Source organism: Echeneis naucrates, chromosome 12, assembly GCF_900963305.1.
Source record: "Echeneis naucrates chromosome 12, fEcheNa1.1, whole genome shotgun sequence".
Classification (NCBI taxonomy): Eukaryota; Metazoa; Chordata; class Actinopteri; order Carangiformes; family Echeneidae; genus Echeneis; species Echeneis naucrates.
The window spans coordinates 5,446,316-5,464,613 of record NC_042522.1 but is presented as its reverse complement, the minus strand read 5'-3'; the positions used below and the strand labels follow the sequence as shown (position 1 = coordinate 5,464,613).

Sequence of the window (18,298 nt, the reverse complement as noted above, 5' to 3'; positions counted from 1 at the left end):
CCACACACTGACAAGTCAAGGTGCTCCGCGTGAGTTATGAGTTCATGTCAACCTCTGCCATAAGCCGCAGCCCATGGGGCCAAGCCATCCATTTATTACCGCACATCACAGCTCAGTAACGGAGGGGTATTCGCTTCAGTGTCCCCCTACCAACCCAAATAGCGAGAGATCCAAAGGCAAACCTTAACCGTCTGTGAAACGATTCAAACAGTTCAAAGTACAGTAACTGTTAGAGCCTGTCAACCAGGCTGGCAATTGCACTGCCACAAATATTGAAATTTGTGGTTTTGGAGAGGCGTTTGAGGGGAATCATGATGTGCTAAGATGCTTGGGGATAAGAGTGAAACATGGATAGATTTGAGTTTAACTTGGGGTAAAAAAAAAAAAAAACTGAAACTGAAAAGAATTTGTAAGAGCCAGCAGAAACAGAGCCCTAAGCCTGCAGCGATATGTAAACACATCATTTTATTAAAGTCAAGAGTGCCAGGGCATGACAGAGATTATAAAGGGAACAGATTGTATACATGGGTTGGGTTGCTGTACCTATGGAGCAGAGCAATAACAGCTTCCATATGCTTGTCTGAACATATGGCACTTTTTCAACTTCATCATTTATGTTGAGTGATGGCCATGGTATTTCAGACAAACAGATGGAGAGAGAGAAGACAAATTTCTAGGAGGTTATTTACTTACAGCTCTGTAAAATATAGTGACGCGTGACAATGTCCTATTACTCAAAGCAGGGTAAAACAGGGAAGCCTGATTCACCTCCTGCAACAGAGCAACAACTGGAAAATTATATCTTGCAAAAATGCTCCCGCCAGCAAATTTTCAATGCGGATGTCAGTTCTGTTACCCCACTGAGCTTTTTTTTTTTTTTTTTTTTTTTTTTTTTTAGACGTTGGAAACTTTGGAGAACTTTTGCAAAGATAACATGACAGCACGATAAGGAACTCTTGGTTCCAGACGTACATCAAAGTCCATAAATCTCACAGTAGCTCCATGATCTCAAAACAAACTACTGGGTGGCCATCATGAGTGTATTCTACTTGAATGTGACACAATCGTAAGCAGCTTTTATCATCTCCAAGCCTCTTTTTCTCTAAAACGTGGTCAGTTATAGAGCGATTTGTGTGTTCACCGGGGCTGATTGTGAAGTTTAACCAGTGACTGCTACTGTTTTTCTGACTATGGCCCCGCCGCTCCACCGTGCTGCCCAGACTAAAGGGATGCAAAACTCATCACAGGCTCCATTCAGTTGAGTCTAGACAACAAGCTGGGACAGGATATTAGGATTTGGTGTGTCAGTAGATTATAGGACGCCTACATATATGTATAATATTCTTGAGATTCCATTGCCAAATGTGTGTATTGTTCTGGCATCAATTCTAACTATCTAGGTGATAAATAGAATAGGAACCTTGATAAAAGCCTCGATACCATGAAAAAACCAAGACAATGCAAAGACAGTGCTTGTGAGTGTGTACGTACACGTGAAATCATTGAGGGTTAAAAAGCATTACCTCTGGTCGACTATTAATGCTCTGTCCTTAAATAATTTCAAAAGCCCTCCCCCCCCAAAAAAAAAGAAATAATCACTATATATTTCCCAGGAACAAGAATAATGTTTTTTCATCATCAAATTCCTGGTTAAACAGTTAACACCATATTAACAACAGAATAAACATATTTAAAGTCACCACCTCTGACAAACAAATAATGGGGATAAACAGTGAGTCATCAGACCAGCCAAACACTTTTATGCTCCACAAATTGTGATATATTAAGATTCCTCTGGCAACAAAAAACAACATTCCACTTTGACAAGGAATAAGTTATTAAATATAAACTGTTTTGTTAACTTGTTGTGGCGATAAAGCTTGTGGAAGGCAAACACGAAGACCCTCTCAACAACGTTCCACACGGGTCAGTCAAGAATCTGCGGGCCAACCCCTGCAGGCTAATGGGAAGATTACTCAGGAGGAGAAATATGCTAAATATGCAGTTAGTCTGTTTTATTTATTTATTTATTTATTTTTTTGGAACAGCACACACACTCACACTAATTCATGTCAGTTTACTTTGCTTTTACATCTAGATTAATGAAATTCAGATCACTGAAATGCGTCTTAATTTTGCTGCATCACAATTTGTGGCGAAAAGAGAGTAATTTCCCAGTTTGCAGTCTTGTCACTGTGACACTAACGTATTGTCGGAAAAATACAGATGATGCAGTGTAAACAGTAACTGCAGCATATCTGCCCCGTGTTGTTCTGTGCTAATTCAGACAGATGTGAGATGCTCACTGATAACGCTGGTCTCGCAGCTAATTGTAACAAGGAAGTTAAGCACACTGACATAATGGGCGCCATTGTAGTGTGCATGTGTGTGTGTGTGTGTGTGTCCTTTGACCCCTCAGGGGATAATTAAGGACACATTTTACCAGGTCTGTCGAAGGTATGGCTTGGGGGCCGTAGCATCTATGTGTGTGTGTGTGTGCGTACATGTGTATGCGTCCCTTGTACATGCTGACCCAACCTGCCCTCTGTAGGCCTGCGACTGATGCATCTGGGCTGATTGGCCATATCACTTTCACTCAGCAGCTCACACACACACACACACACACACACACACTCACTCACCCCCATACACGCATCTTTTTAGACCAAGGCCTTGTAAAGGTATCTCCTCAGGGACACAGTGTGAAATGTACTCCCTGTTAAAGCATGAGCATGTGCGTGTGTGTGTGTGTGTGTGTGTGCGCGCGCGTGAGTTTGTGTGTCTGCTTTTCCTCAGCTGTTTCCTGCCAGCTCAGAAACCATCAGACTGTGAAGGCCTCTCTCTCTCTCTCTGTCTCGTTTAGCTCAAGGCTGCTTTTCTGCTTGTAAATGACCAAAGAAAACTTTGGATGAGGACGTTTCTGACAATGTCATCATGAGGAAAATCTGAATATAAAACTGTTGGCTCTAAAATTTGATCCTCTCTCCATCATAGACTTAGCACAATGAACAAAATCAAATTTTGGAGGCTCTGACAATATAAACTTTCAAACTCTCAGGAACGGCTTCAAGAACTGTTAGAGCTGATTTATGGAACGACCGGTGACATTGTTTTGTATCTGTTTCATTTCTGATCTCTCCTCTGTTGCTCACTTTCTTTATAGAGTAATCATAGTAGCGCAACGGAATTTCTATTTCAATTTAAGATCAAAAGTCAAAGGTTCAAATTCAATTGATGTATGAGCACTTAATTTTCAGAGTTCATTTAAGAAAATTTAAAAAGATCTATTAATAAAGTTAGAATGATTAGTAAACAGGCAGCATGGCAGCGTAGTGTTAGCGCTGTTGCCCCACAATAAGAAGGTTGTGGGTTCAGTTCCCGACCTGGGTCCTTTCTGTGCGGAGTTTGCATGTCCTCTCCGTGCCTACGTCGGTTTCCTCCCGCCGTCCAAAGACATCATGCTTGGGTTAACTGGTGACTCTAAATTGTCTGTAGGTCTGAGTGTGAGTGTGAGTGGTTGTTAGTCTCTGTCTATCGCTGTGATGGACTGGTGACCTCACCCAGTGTGAGCTGGGATTGGCTCCAGCACCCCTCGTGACCCGGAGACAGATAAGCAGCAGTAGAAGATGAATGAATTAATAATTAGTAACTTAATTATAAAATATTATATTTTATTTTTTAAAAAAAGCTACAAAACATTTTTTGTTTTGCGTTTTGAAAATGTGAGGGTTTGTTGTTTTGCTGGTTGAAAATTCTGCAGGAATTTTATGAAATTCATCATGGCAACAATTGTTAGTTGCCACCTCACAAGTGCATAAAAAAATGCAAAAAACAAAAGAAAGCCCTTTGAATCATCTGAGCGCAATTACTAAAACTACTCATCCAAGGGCACACATATGTCTGACATATGTCGGGACATGTGTGGGTCCATATTTTCAATGATCCACATAAATCCTTTTCATCGGGGAAGAGGTGAAATGTTTAGACGCTGCACAAAAATTCACTGACTTTATCTTAACTGAACATCCACCTGAAACAACAAAGACAATACATGTCTCATCTTTATTAGGTGTGAACAGTGCTGTGAGTGAACCACTCAGGGCCAAACAAACCAATTAGACTGCAATGGGATAAAGACTGTCTGCCTTAGGTACACAACCCCCCCAACCAAGAAGCACAAGTACACACGCACGCAGTCACCCATGGTCAGGTAGACAACTTTGGGGAATCTCGGCTGTTATCTGCTTTGTTTTTCCCTGTTTTCACTCAAGACTCTCATCAGAAAGTTGCTGCTTATGAGGCTGCTGCACAGTCAGAGAGGAATATTAAAAATGTTAAAGCTTCGTGAAAGGATTCCAACAAAGAACAACACTGTCTGTTTTGTGCTGAACTGATAAAAGTTTTACTGAGCCTCTCCTCTGAAGGCAACATAACTCTGTTTCACTTGGACCTTGATCCCATAAAGATAATCAGCTGGGGATCAGGGGATTTCTCAGCACCAGTTCCCCTGGATTTAATGCCCTCTATCTTCTGCCTTAGAGGCTGATTCACCACAGTTACATGGCTCTTTCCTAAATGCCGATGAATTTCTTCAATGAATACTTGGATGTGTGACGCACCAAATTAACTGGCTGTGTGAGGATTAAAAAGTGTCCTTTGAAAAAAATATGTGATTTGACACATTTAACAAAAAAGGATGATAAAAAAAATATGTTTAATAAATGCATTTAAACTTCTGTTTATTGCTGAGGAGCTGAAGGATTTTCTCCACATGAGTTCTCTTACTCTCCATGGGCTTGTTAAGCTGCTCTAATACTCTATTTTCTCTTTCACAGAAATGTTCACTCAACAAAAAGAGTAATTTAAGTGATTTTGTAGTAGGGTTAAAAGTAATCTTATTAGCCACTTTAATGAATGGACACGAGTGGGGACTAATAAAGATGTAAATGATTCAGTTTTGTCTGAGATTTTGGCCAAGAACTTTGTACTTTCTTTGTTTTTCTATTTGTTTATCCCAATTTAATTCCTTTCCAGATAATTTTAGCACTGACCTGCTCCAAAGGCGAAGAAGAAGCTTTTGTCAGGGTACTCCTCCAGCAGGGCTTTGACCCTCTTGCCCATCCGCTCATTCCTTTTGTAGATGAGCTCCTGTCGGAAGTAGCTGTCTATTTCCTGGGCAGTAACCTGCTCACTGGGTGGCAGCGTCACGTTATTGAAGTTAGGAACCTGGGGTTTGGGGAAGTGAGGAGGAAAAATAAGAGGAGAAGCAAGCATGCACGCTTGATTTGCTCCGATTTTGTGTGTAATTGCACTTTTGACCATGAAACAGACAAAAAGTTCACAAAAATGAGTCTTGGACATCTATTGAGACAAAGTATACAGAAGAAAGAATATTAAAGACAAAGACATTGGAAAGATGGTGGAGACGAGGAAGAAACAAACTGGCAACAGTGTAGAGAAGCTACAGGGGTGTGGGAGTAGATTTGGGGGATGGAAGGTCAGAGGGTCAGAGGTGAAGGTAAAAAGTCAAAGGTTGTGTCACTGAGACACTCCAAAATGCCAAGGGGTCACCGTGACTGACCTGTGAGGTGTCATGATTAAAGATGATGGAGTTGAGATCTCCACAGTTGTAGTGCCTGATGAGGTCTTCGGTGGTGTAAGGAACCTGTAGGCTTCCTGCCCTCAGAGACTCCTGCTGTAACAGCGTCTGGTTCAGGGCGAAGATTACCTGGAATGGCCGAAAGACAAATTATTGATTGGTTTGTTTGCACCGATCATCTGAGGTGGGATTTGTAGAAAAAAATCTAACTTGGATTGGATTTACTGCTCATTATACATTTGGTTATACATACATTTCTACCCGCTTTAGATTTTAAAATGTGAATGTGATGTTTGGGTTGTTAGAAATTAGTACTTGAAGAAGTACTGGATTTATCGGCCCTGTTACTTTTTAACTACATCTGCCAACATTCTGATGTTCACCGATATAATGTCAGCTCTCCGTCCTATTCGTACAACTATTAGTTTTATGATTATTTGTTTATGAGGGGCGGTGGAAATTTTAAGTTGATAGAAACAATTCCCAAAGTTCATCTTAACTGAAGTGAGTAACTGATTTGGATCTGAAGAGAGCGTTACAGCGAAGGAGACAGTTTGAGTTGTTCCTGCCAAAAGACCCTCTCCACTGTGCTGCAGAGATTCAGCTTTTGTGCGAGCGTGAAATCGTCCTGTGTTTGGTGAGAGAGCCCTAGTGAGCCTGCCGCCTGTGATCACCAGCACAAGGACACACATGCATGCATACACGCACATCCACAGACGGACATAAAAACAGGCTCACACTGATAGGCTGACACCCATAGAGCCTGAAGTGGACTGCTGCTCACCTTAATGTAGTGTACTGTGGTCTCTCTCTGATCTCGTAGTGCACATGCGCGCGCGCGCACACACACACACACACACACAAACACACGCGTGCACCTTTCAACCTGCAAGCCATTGATCTTGATTTCCTTGAAGAAGGTTTATTTGTTTCTCAAAGGGAACAATCTGTCAAAGTGAAGATGTGTTTTGTCAGCTGTGGTCATATGTAAATGTCTCTATAGCATGTCTGCACATTTTTATAATGTAGTGTGCATCTGTATATATCGTCCATGATGTGTGTGTACTCCCAGATCTTGCGTCAAACAGATTCTGTATTGATATGCATACCCGTACGCCAACCAGGCCAAATCAAGCGCCAGTTTTTGTTGGGTGTTTTTTCGTGCTGGTTTCTAAGGTGCTCTGATGACACTTTTCTCTCTGGGCTGGCCCTTTGTGGGAGCCTCGGTGCAGCAGAGGAGAGGAGGAGAGGAGGGCAGCGTAGAGCAGATGCCTTCTTGTCAGGGGACAAAGAACCCCTCCGTCACCCTCTCTTCTCCTCTCCTCTGCGCTCCCTCCAGCTTTCATCGGCCGCGCATCAAAGTGGCGCTCTGCATATGAAAAGGGCTCCGTCTTTATGCCACGCAAATTAGCCTATCGCCGCCCCTCCCCGACTCATTTCACAAAAACACCCTCACATCTGTGCCACGTCCGTGAAGGAAGGCCCTCATCTGCAGGGTCTCCCCTTTTTCTCAGCTCTCTCTTCTCTTTCTCCACTTGCCGTGCCTTTCAGCCCCTTAAATTATGGCTGTGAAGGCTGGAGGAGGAGGGAGGAGAGGGTAAAGAGAGAGGGGGGAGGATCAAGCTCAGTTAGACAAAAAAGAAAGAGAGTTAAAAAGTGGAGACGAGAGAAAGCGAAGAGAAGAAAACACAAACAAGACAGTGAGGCAAGACACAGAAAAGAGGAGGAGAGAGGACCAGCGAAAGAAATAAAATGTTCACGAGTGATTTCTTTCTTTCCCCTGTGATCCTCCTCTTGTGTTAGTGCACTGTGGGTCAGTGAGTCCATTTTCCCAGTCGGCTCCTTTCATCGGGTCCCCCTGTTTCTTCTTCTCCTCCACCGCTGCCCCCTGTCCCGCCCCCTCGAGCACGCACACACACAGACACACAGACACACCCCTTGCTGGTATCAAAGCGAGCGGAGCCAATGAAAGTCAATAATTGTCCTTTGTCATGGAAATGTCCCCTCTTGTTGAGATGGAGTGGGGTGGGTGTGTGCATCCAGAGCAAACATCATCACAGGCAGATTCCCACATGTGGAGATTTGGAGTGTTCAGCGGCCCAGCTACAAAAAAAAAAAAAAACTATTGCTACTCTGAGTGGGTTGGCTTAGCTGAGACAAGCCGGGAGCATAGCAGAGGATCTGTGAGGAGAGGTTACATTAATTGCATTTATGAAACAGTGGATCACTTTCCAACAGCCATAAAAATTATTAGTCTGTCGAGAACTGTAATTACAAGGACAGATGGCAGCAATTTCGCTTGTAATTGAGTGGAAAAACTGTACGCTCCAAAGCCAAATGTTTGCTTGCTCCAAGTGGCATCATTAGAGGTGAGACGTTTTAAACAGTTTCACAAGCGTATGACATACTGTGCACCACCGCTGACAACATACATCAGAGCAGATGGAACTTGTAAGAAATAGGTTTTTATTATAAAAAATCCAAACTTCTTTTGGATTTGGAATAAAACCAAATCAATATTCAACCTGTAATGAGCCATTTAACTGGACAATTTACAGTCCATAAGCGCAAAACACGAAGGAAATTTATTTGCACTTTGCTCAAATCTGGTCTTATGCAGATTTATTTCTAGCTCAGCGAACAAGGTTATTACTGTGCTGAGAAACATAAAAAGCGCAAAACAATTGAGGTGTGCTAAAGTAGTGTTTTAGAGCTTCACTAAATAAGACCAAATATCATCAGTCAATCTTGCTGGGACAAATCATATATTGATTCATAGGTGATCAGGAAAGAGGTGCAAAGGACTAATTTCACGGTTCAACAACATTACTGACATCATCCCTTTTTTTAAGGGGGGGGGGGGGGGGGGGGGGGGTCTCCATAAGATTGCTCTCTGCATTTTTCCAAACACCTGTTTTTCACAAGCGTGCGACTGAAACTTCTACTGAGATTAAACAAAGAAAAAAGAAAAAAAAAACTTCAGCTCTGTGAGGAGCAACATGGAGATTGTAAAATTCATTCATTCATTCATCCTCCATTTATCCATTTCCAAGTCGCGAGGGGTGCTGGACAGGTCACCAGTCCATCACAGGGCCAACACAAAGAGAGTTGGACACAGACCAACAACCACACACACTCACACTCAGACCTACAGAAAAGTTTAGAATCACCAGTTAAGCCACACATGCATGTTTTGGGACGGTGGGAGGAAACCCACGCAGACACGGAGAGAGAATGCACGCTCCGCACAGAAAGGACGGAACAGAACCCGCAACTTTCTTGCAGTGTAGTCATCATGCTGCCCCTGTAAATTCCAATTAACAACAATTCTTACATCATCTCCATGAACCAGCTTCTCCTGCTGCAACGTTTTAACCACATTCTGCTGACTGCTCGCGCTGCTCCATCTCCTGTTTACATCAACATTCACACTGCGCTCATATTCACCATATACACAACAAGATAAGATAACCTGAAGTATATTACCTGAACAACAGCGCATCAGCAACACATGTGGTCCATATAGAGACGTACAGTGGATGTAAACTGTATGTGAGGTCCTGTCACAGTATGAATGTGGCGTAAAGTGAGCAGCTTGTAAACATAAAGATGAGCTCCTTGTATGGTAAAGTCTCTGGCTAGATGAAGTCATTCAGACTCTGAGCACTGGCAGTGGATATAGAGAGTGTTTCAGTAGGTTAATTTCCAATTCCAATTTAATAAGAGACTAAAGAGGAGCATGTGCGTGCCTGCATGCTATCCATCTATCCATCTTTTTCCTTGTTTGTGTGTACATGTGCGTGTGTGTGTGTGTGTGCACGTGTGAGCAAAAGAGCTCCCAGACTTTGAACAAGTGTTTCAAAAGTAGCTTGTCCACACTGTTGACAAACTGTGTCTTCAGACTGAGGCGCACACGCACAAAAAAAACCCCAACAAAACAACACACACACACACGGGACTTGCAACCATTTCAATGAGCTTTGGCCATCTCCCAAGAACAAATGAAGACTTCCAACCGCTCCTCTGTTTCTCCGTTTCCTCCTGACTCAGAGATGTTATCAGAGAAAGATAACTCTCTCTCTTTCTGTAATACACACAGAGGCCGAGATGAAAATACTGGCTTTCATGTCTACCAAAAATCTGCAATGAAAGAAAGAAAGAATAAAAGGAAAAACAAAAAGGAAAAGAAAGCAAGGAACCAACTCGGTGCTGATGTTATCAGTGGGATCAATGAAATGAAGGTGGACAGCAATAGACAAGAGATGTGGATTATGAGTTACTTATCAGAAAAATGTCAGTCAGCCCTAAAACAAGACCCATCAGGAGTGCAGCAGCACTGCCAGGATCTCACACTGCAGTGACTGACACGCTGATGTACGATCCAGCATTTTCAAACAGCACCTGGTGATTTGACTACAATAGTTTTCTGTTCTTTTAACAGCAGGAAGTAACCTCTCTGCTATTTCGTATCACAGTCAGATGAGGTTACATGTGAAGCTGACACTTTCCTTGAGCTTTTTCTTGTGTGTAGGTGCAAGATAACATAAATCTGCTGGCCAAAGCTAAAGAGAAATCCCACGTTGTTAGTTTGTTGCTTTCCTGTTTTGCAAAGAGCTTTTTGAGAGAGGCCAGAAATTGAGCAAATAGAAGAGAAGTTTCGGGATGATGGAAATTTTTGCCAAAATTGAGAGGAAAATATACAGTTTTGAATGTGTTCATAATGGCAGTGTGGCTGCGATGAACTGTCCCAGCTTCATTCAACAGGCATTCACTGATATTGCCCACTTAAACACACACACACACGTACATACACACATCTGTACAGACATAAATCTTTCACCACTGCACAAGTGAGCTTTCACTTTCTGGCTGAAAGCCCACCATTTAAACACACACACACACACACACACACACACACACACCTGTCAGTTTGAGTTATTTGTATTGTTTCTACACTCCGTTCCTCTACACTTCTTCGTATTCCCCTTTTTCCTTCCCTTTCACTCTTCTTTCCATCCTCCTGAGTACATTCTGTCTTTCTTTCCTCCCACCTTGTCTACACCTCCACTCTTGCTCCTCCACTCGTCCCGCCATCATTTAATTTTTCCCTTTGATCCTGTACATTCCCTCCCTCCCTCCCTCTCTTTCCATCCATCTCTCCTCCTCTCCTCCTTTTCTCCTTTGATCTTACACATCCCCTCTATCAGCCAGGTCTTTTAAGATTTGACCCCTGCATTCCACAGGTCACTAATGACCCTCTCACTGTGTGTGTGTGTGTGTGTGCATGTGTGTTTTCATCCATGTATGTGTGTATACACCTGTACAAGATTATCTGTCTGTCAATGTGTACCTGTGTGTCTGTGTGTGTGTGTGTGTGTATTTAAATGCCTCACCGTTGTGGATTGCACCAGGCTCTGCGGAGCTCAAGGCCAACCTTTGATGATGCTTTATTACTTTTCAAAAATTTGTCAAAAGAAATATGAGATTTACATTTTCTGCACAGAAGAGACAAAGGAGAGTGTGAGAGAGAGTGAAAGAGAACAAAGATGATTTAATCACTAATCATCATCATTTAATCCAACTATCTCACAAATATTTTCCCCCTTCTTTCTGAAAGGAACTACACCCTCCAATGTGACTAATATATATATATATATATATTAGTCACAAACTTGAAAATTCCAATCCATGAAAACTGTCTAACACCTTACCCCAGTGCCCATGGTGAGTCGCCATGTTGCTTGTTTTCTCTGACTGAAACACAAATTCATGCATAGCGTCATATTTGACACTTCACAACTGAGAAACAATGTTAAAACTTATGCCATCAATCTGTTACACACTAAAGATGCAGCCAATCCTTTTTCTTAATGTATCCTGTATCAAGGTCTTAGCACATTCGACGTTTCACCTGTCACACTCAAGTGTACACAATTTTAGGCACTGCATGGTTGTACACGAGGCTCTGCATATAGCATAATACACTACGCTATAAAGGAGATGCCAGCAGGTATAAACTCATCAAATGTATACTCTCTATAACTATATGTGGTGTTGAGAAACCAAACGTGAGTAAGTGTGCCTGTACCTGCTTACAACCACGCTGAATCTTACCTATAAATGACTATTATATCCACACAGCTCACCCTGATGACCAAAACACAAACCACATTTCTATGAAGCCGTCAATACAATTCTCTCTGTGTGTTCTCTGCATTTCTCTCTCTCTCTCTTCATCTCTGTCCAAAACCTCTCTCTCTCTCTCCATCTCGCCCTGTAAAAACATTCTTGCGGGGTGCATTTACCTTGGTGCCTGGACGCAGCCAAATATCTAGGCTGTCACAGGGAATCAGTCTCAAACCAATGACTAGGTGTGTGTGTGTGTGTGTGTATCTGGGATTGTGGTGATTGAAATGTCAACTTCTCAAACCTCCTACCCTGTCCTGCTTCACTACACCCTGAAGAACAAGCTGTACGTGAGTCTTGACCAACACACATTCAGTAAAAGAGACACATGCATGCCCACACATTTCCTTTGCACACATCCTAAATGATTAATCACAGGAAGACAGACGAAAGAAATTCGGATGAAATCAGATCTCAATATTATTAATTGATTGAGAAAATAAATTGCAGACAATTCTGATGAATGAATTTGTTCATTAAACAAACGAAAAAGTAACTCACACTGAGCACAATAACACAAAAATGTAATTTGGAAATATCTTCAAACATACTCACAAATCACGCTCACGCGGTGGCACCGGTCATCATGCTCATTGACAGTTACCAAACGGGGGGGAGAAGAGTTTGTGAGAGCTGGCAAACACAGACGTCCACTGTTCACAGATTATTCCGACCTGTCTTTGTGTCTGTCACACACTTCCTTTCTCGCTTTACCTCTCTCTCTCTCACACACACACACACATGCACGTACAAACCCCCACAGAGCAGCTGGCCAGCCGCTGCGTCAGTCCATCAGTCCCAGTTAGAAACAACACGTGGGTCTTGAAAAAGCGGCAAGCCACAAGGAAAACAGCCATCAATCCCTGCATCTGTCTGTTGACTGGAGGAACACTGCTAATTTTCCAGGACAGCGCAAGTCAAGAACAACACTGCAGAGTTGCTTCATGCTGCAAGTCAAAGCAATACAGCTGTTAGCACTTGAATTTGATGCACACTGGCCATCAAGGTATTCATATTATTTATGTGTGTGTGTATGCAAATGGGGAAGGAGTAAATGAAAACAACACTGAACAAAAGGTCAGCTGGCTACTATTCATTGTTCAGTCCAGGTGTTTTGTGTTTAGTGTCGAGTATAACATCATATTTTCTTTTCATCACACACACATCCACAGACAACACACACAAGGATTCCTTAGCTTATCAAGAAATCATCATGCAAACTCTTAAACAGAAACACATATCTCAATGTAGACTCCGCTTTGAAGGGAGACAGTTTGACCTTTCAAAGATGGACATCCAGCAGAGGTCTCATAAAAAACATGGTTCAGCCTTCATTATTTTATACATTATTTGGCAAAGAACATTCAGATGACTTTATTTTCTTCATATATAGCTTATATTTAAATGTATCGTCGATAAAAGTAACATACTTGTTTATAAAATCAATTTGATCTTGGTCATTTTTGTGTACCTAAAAGCCCAGCAACTGAGTATTTGGACATATTTTCCACAATTTTCTCACAAATATTAAATTTAATTATTAATATAACACAACTTGTTCTCTATAAAGTCATGGCCTTTGTACACCATTTTAATTTTTAAACACAATTCTGTTGCAATTATTTGTTTTCCTTCGATTCAGCTGGAGAAAAAAAATGCCAACAGTTCAGCTGTGCTATGCACAGAGCAAAGGCCAGGCATCCAGTGTAAATGTTATGTCTATGATGGTGTAGCATATTGTCCAGCTTTATAAATGCCCTAACAAACACATGACAGCGAAACAGTTTTTGAGTCGTGTGTCTTTTCTGCTAAATTGCCCTTGTGTCCGTTTTTCAAAATTGTTGAGCAGCTGTAGTCAGAGGAGTCCCGGTTTATAACAAAATAAAGAAAATCTCCATAAACAATTCATTTTATTGCTGTGAACATAAAATGGTCTATCTCACAGATTAGTGGATTTAAATGTCGTAGATTAACGAAAGGGTTAAGTGGAGACAAATGTTTTGCTCCACATTTTGCTATTACTATTATTTGTTGAACCCCTGTGTTGAGCGCCTTCTGGACGCACTGCTCTTGGATCAAAAATCACCAAATCTCCCACTGCATTGGATGATGGGCACAATTTTGTTAACACAACATTTTCTTAGCACTGGACAACAAAAACAGCAGGCGTCAAAGCCTGAAATAAATCTCAAACCTTCGACTCTGCAGAAGGCTGATCGAGAGACAGCTGGACTCAAAAAAACCCACACCAGGTTGTTTACACGCATCAGCAATTCCCTTAAACCTCTGGGCCCAGATTCACAACCAAAGCCCCACTGGCAAACCAAACTCAAGACACCGCGCACACACGCCATCACACCGCCAGCCACGTTTGCTTTAAAATGAATATCAACACTTTCCATCAGTCTTTTTCAAATCCCTTGAGCTAAACAATGCCAACATGACCTTTAACGACATCACCAATCCAACAATAAAATCTCACAAACACACACATAGAAAGAGTCTATGTCATGGAAAACAGGACCTGCTATCCAAACCATCTGTGAAATGTATCTGTTTATTGTGGTGAATGACGGATCGATACAGGAGACAAAGAGACTAACAGAGATAAACAGAGGGCAAAATATTTAGATGGACAATGGGAGCAAAGAGAGAACCAGGCCTGCAGGAAGACGGAAAATGAAGGCATGGTGATAAAAAGACATATGCAGAAAGACAGAGAGAGATAGAGGGAAGAGAGTGATGGTTGTTGCTGTGCAGATGTCCGTCTCAACCTACAGCCTCCCAACCGCAAACTTCTAAACAGCCAACAAAATATGTAAAACATTCAAACATACCAAATGTGTAGAGAGTTTGGTTTTCAGGAAAATGTCTCCTTGCATCCAGGATTACAGCACACATATAAACATGCTGCTGTCATGTGAGGTTAACACCAAAATAACTGTCCAAACTACACAAATGATACAAAATACACACTGAAAAAAAAACAAACAACACTTTTTATGGAGCAATTTCAGACCAAATTTAGATCAGGGCAAGAAGTGCTATGAGAAGAGAGACGCAATGAGAGATGTGTGGACATCGTGGTTTGCAACTGATTTTAGATCACAATGCGGGCATTTGGCCACCAAGTATTCTTATGAATGAAACCAGGTTTCATATCTCTATAATATGATGTTCTCTGTGACCTTTAACTCAACATGTTCAGCCACAAAAAGCAATTCTGTAAAATATGCAAACTGAAAAATGCCCTCACTATTTTGTCTGAGCATTCCAAAAGCAAAGAAAGAACATTTTTTTTCGATTGGTTAAAGACTGCAAAATGTTCATTATTATTATTATTGCTAAGCCTCTGGGGACCATGGAAATTCGTTTAGTAGCCTAGTTGTTCAGATATTTCAGTCTTGATATCAATGGAAAACCCAAATGTATCCATTGAGCCACGTCACTGGCAGAACTATAAAGTCATCACATCCAGAGTGGTGTCAAAAACAAAGAAAATAAGGCCAAGGTTGTGAAAACCTTTGTAAAGGGACCACAACACAAGGAGGCCAGAAACAAAGTGAGCGAAACATGGTGATGAAATGAGCTGGGAGTCCTTACGGGAGCATTGCTGTTTGACTCTCACAGGTTTTATGATCTCAGCTACCGCAGGCAGACAAACCCCCCAAAACACAAACAGTCTTTGGGTGGAAACAACCCTGAAAACCTTTTGCCCACAGCATGGAACTGAGTGTGGGAGGTGGTGGGATGAAACTGATACGCATGTTTGTGCACGCGTTGGTCAGACGTGTGGACACTTATATAAATGCCTAAAAGCATGTATGCATATAACATCTTACATATATCTGTGTGTGTGTGTGTGTGTGTGTGTATGCCTCAGCTTCTCAGTACATGATACTAATCTGAGTAGTTTGCCCAGCCTTCAGTGATTAAAGTCTTGAACTGTTATTGTTGTACTGTCCGTCCGTTTCTGTTTTGTTTTTTTTTTTAACATAACTCATCACATGGTCAGAAAATGATCAAGTGTCAGCTGATAGAAGCCTGATATTTTGTGCCCACAAAAGTGCTGCTTTTTACTATGTTGTTTATATAGGGTAGTTAAATATTTGCATGTATACAGTAAAGTGGAGGGTAGAAAGAAAAATGTAGAAGGCCATCACTATTTCCCCTGAAGATACAAACTGAGCAGCACACACAACCACACACAACAGGTTTCTCCCCTTCTCTCCTCTGTGCATTCAAAACAAGTCAGAGCAGCGGACCATCACATTTCCAGTTGTGTTCAGACCAATATCTGTCACTCATCCAAGAAGCAACAACTATTAATCAAAATGAAAAGTGTTCCCCTGAAAAGATCTTATCTAGAAGCTATAGCGGCGGGCTGTTGGAGCTGGCAGCACTGCCTTAACCCGTGCTTTCTTACATGCTGCAGGGAAAGTGTGCAGACCACAAGACACAAAAATCCTTCATTATATTTCTGCAGGGAGCAGCAAATACTTGGAAATTTGGGAGAACCATTTCTGTTTTTCAAAACTAATTTCCAATACATTTCAGAAAGACAAACACGGGATAGTTAACTGATGATTCAAAAGATGTGTAGGCTTATTATTAATACTAACCAATGGCCTCTCGCTTTCTGGATGTTCTCCTCAAATTCCTTTTAGTTTCTCCTTTATTCACTGTTGACATAATTTCAAATGAAAAAGACTGAAAATAAGGCTCTGAAAGCAACTGCTCTGCCAAAAGAGTTAGTAAACTTTAGTTAAAGCGTAGCACAGCTTATTAAAAGACCTGTCTGTACATTGACTGTGCAGTGTCCAGGTTTATATGCTGCCCCACAGATATGGCAGTTTGTGGAAACCTTCCTGATGGTTAAAAAAAAAAAAAAAAAAAAAAAACCTCCAATCATTAAGACAAGTTGACAAGTTTACAGACAAGCAATGACTTGGATGTCAGAGAGCAGCTTGGCAGGGCTGAATGAAAAACATCACCCAGTTGGAAGAATTTCTTGCTGATGTTTAAGGTATCTTGGACTTCTATGTCTGTCATAACATGCGCCTGCTTGGGCCTTAGTCAGGTCAAAGCATCTGTGGAAAAGGGCAAACACTCACAAAATCTCCCTCCTGTGTGGCGACCACCTAAAACATTCCACCAAATTCATCAAAAATCTGGCCTGGAGCCAGAAAGACACAAGTGGGTTTATGGAGAGGTTCCTTTTACTTTCAGGTTTGGCAGCTAAAGAGGGACAAAGATGTGATGATGTCATTCACAAAATGTCCATCCTGAATCATACAAACACATATTTATATGTGCATATGTGCATCATGTACTTGTACGTCTCTAAGAGTACATTAAATTATATACTATTTATATATTGTATCTAATGTAGACATATATAATAGATCTGATAAAAAATATAATATATAATTATATAGTATATTATGATCTGTAGCATTCATATATATGGGGTAAATGTAAGGCAATGTATTTAACTGATGGGTATTAACCATTTACAGGACTATAGATTAGCACTTTAGATTAGTGGATTATATTTTTTCTGTTTGGACTAATATTTATTTGTTGGTTGGATTACTGAGGCTGCAGAGGTCCATTATCAAACTACTTATTTTGTGTGTTGGAGTTAGTGGACGGCTTTGTCCTTGTGCTGCTCGGCTGGAGTCCAGTCAGGATTGGCTCATGTCTACAGTTGGTGGAGAAACTGGATCTAATCCAGACCAATGTACACCAACAAATGGAAAAAAACTGATTATGTCTCAACATGGCAAAAGTAAAGGTCGATGGACAAGTAAAACTTCAACAAAGTAAAGCTTTAATGACACAGCCTGTAAAATATTAGTTCTGTCACTTCGAGAAAAAAGGTTTTATTTCATTTTATTTCATTTTATTTTATTTCACTGTGAGTGGTGGTCTCCACACACAGCGAAGATTTAACCAGGAGCTCCAGAGTTTTGATGCAACAAGAGACATCTGTCAACCTATATAACTCACAACTACAATAGTTCGTTACTAATTATTGTTATTCTCGTATTGAATTAAGGTGCATTTACTTCCCCAATACACAAAACTAAATGTAATTACCATCTCCCTCCAAAGGGAGCGTGTGTGGCATTCCTTAATTTTTTATCACTCTCATGCTAATTCACTGCTGACTGGTCGTAGATTAGTAGAAACGATGACCCAGCCAGCATAATTCTTAATTTACACAACAATAGAGGGAATGATGGGCACTAAACATATTAAAATTAGTATTATAATGACTCTAATTTCTCTTAAGTCTAACTTAAATTAGCTTTAGAGATGGAAAGGCCTGCTGTTAGGTGAGTGTTGAGTACATTTGTAGATGCTGAGCTTTTCTTACTTAAATGAACACCACAAGACAGCAGAATCACAAATGTGTTTTTCTGCGAGTTGTTTGTCCTCAGCAACGTTTCACAATCAGATGCTGGAACGGTGAACGGAAAAACTGCCTGCTAAAATAAGCAGCGACAT

The 18,298-nt window shown here is 41.2% G+C and overlaps 1 protein-coding gene across 1 annotated transcript in view; it reads right to left on the bottom strand.

Annotated features, from left to right (window-relative positions):
* The window catches only part of trabd2a (TraB domain containing 2A), a 51,709-nt gene that overhangs the window by 22,608 nt on the left and 10,803 nt on the right, over positions 1-18,298 (bottom strand). Inside the window, exons 3-4 of the mRNA XM_029516034.1 lie at positions 5,582-5,728; positions 5,052-5,226 (exon numbers count right to left, since the gene is read on the bottom strand). Coding sequence (XP_029371894.1) covers positions 5,052-5,226; positions 5,582-5,728 — 322 coding nt within the window. The remainder of the gene's footprint in view (positions 1-5,051; positions 5,227-5,581; positions 5,729-18,298) is intronic.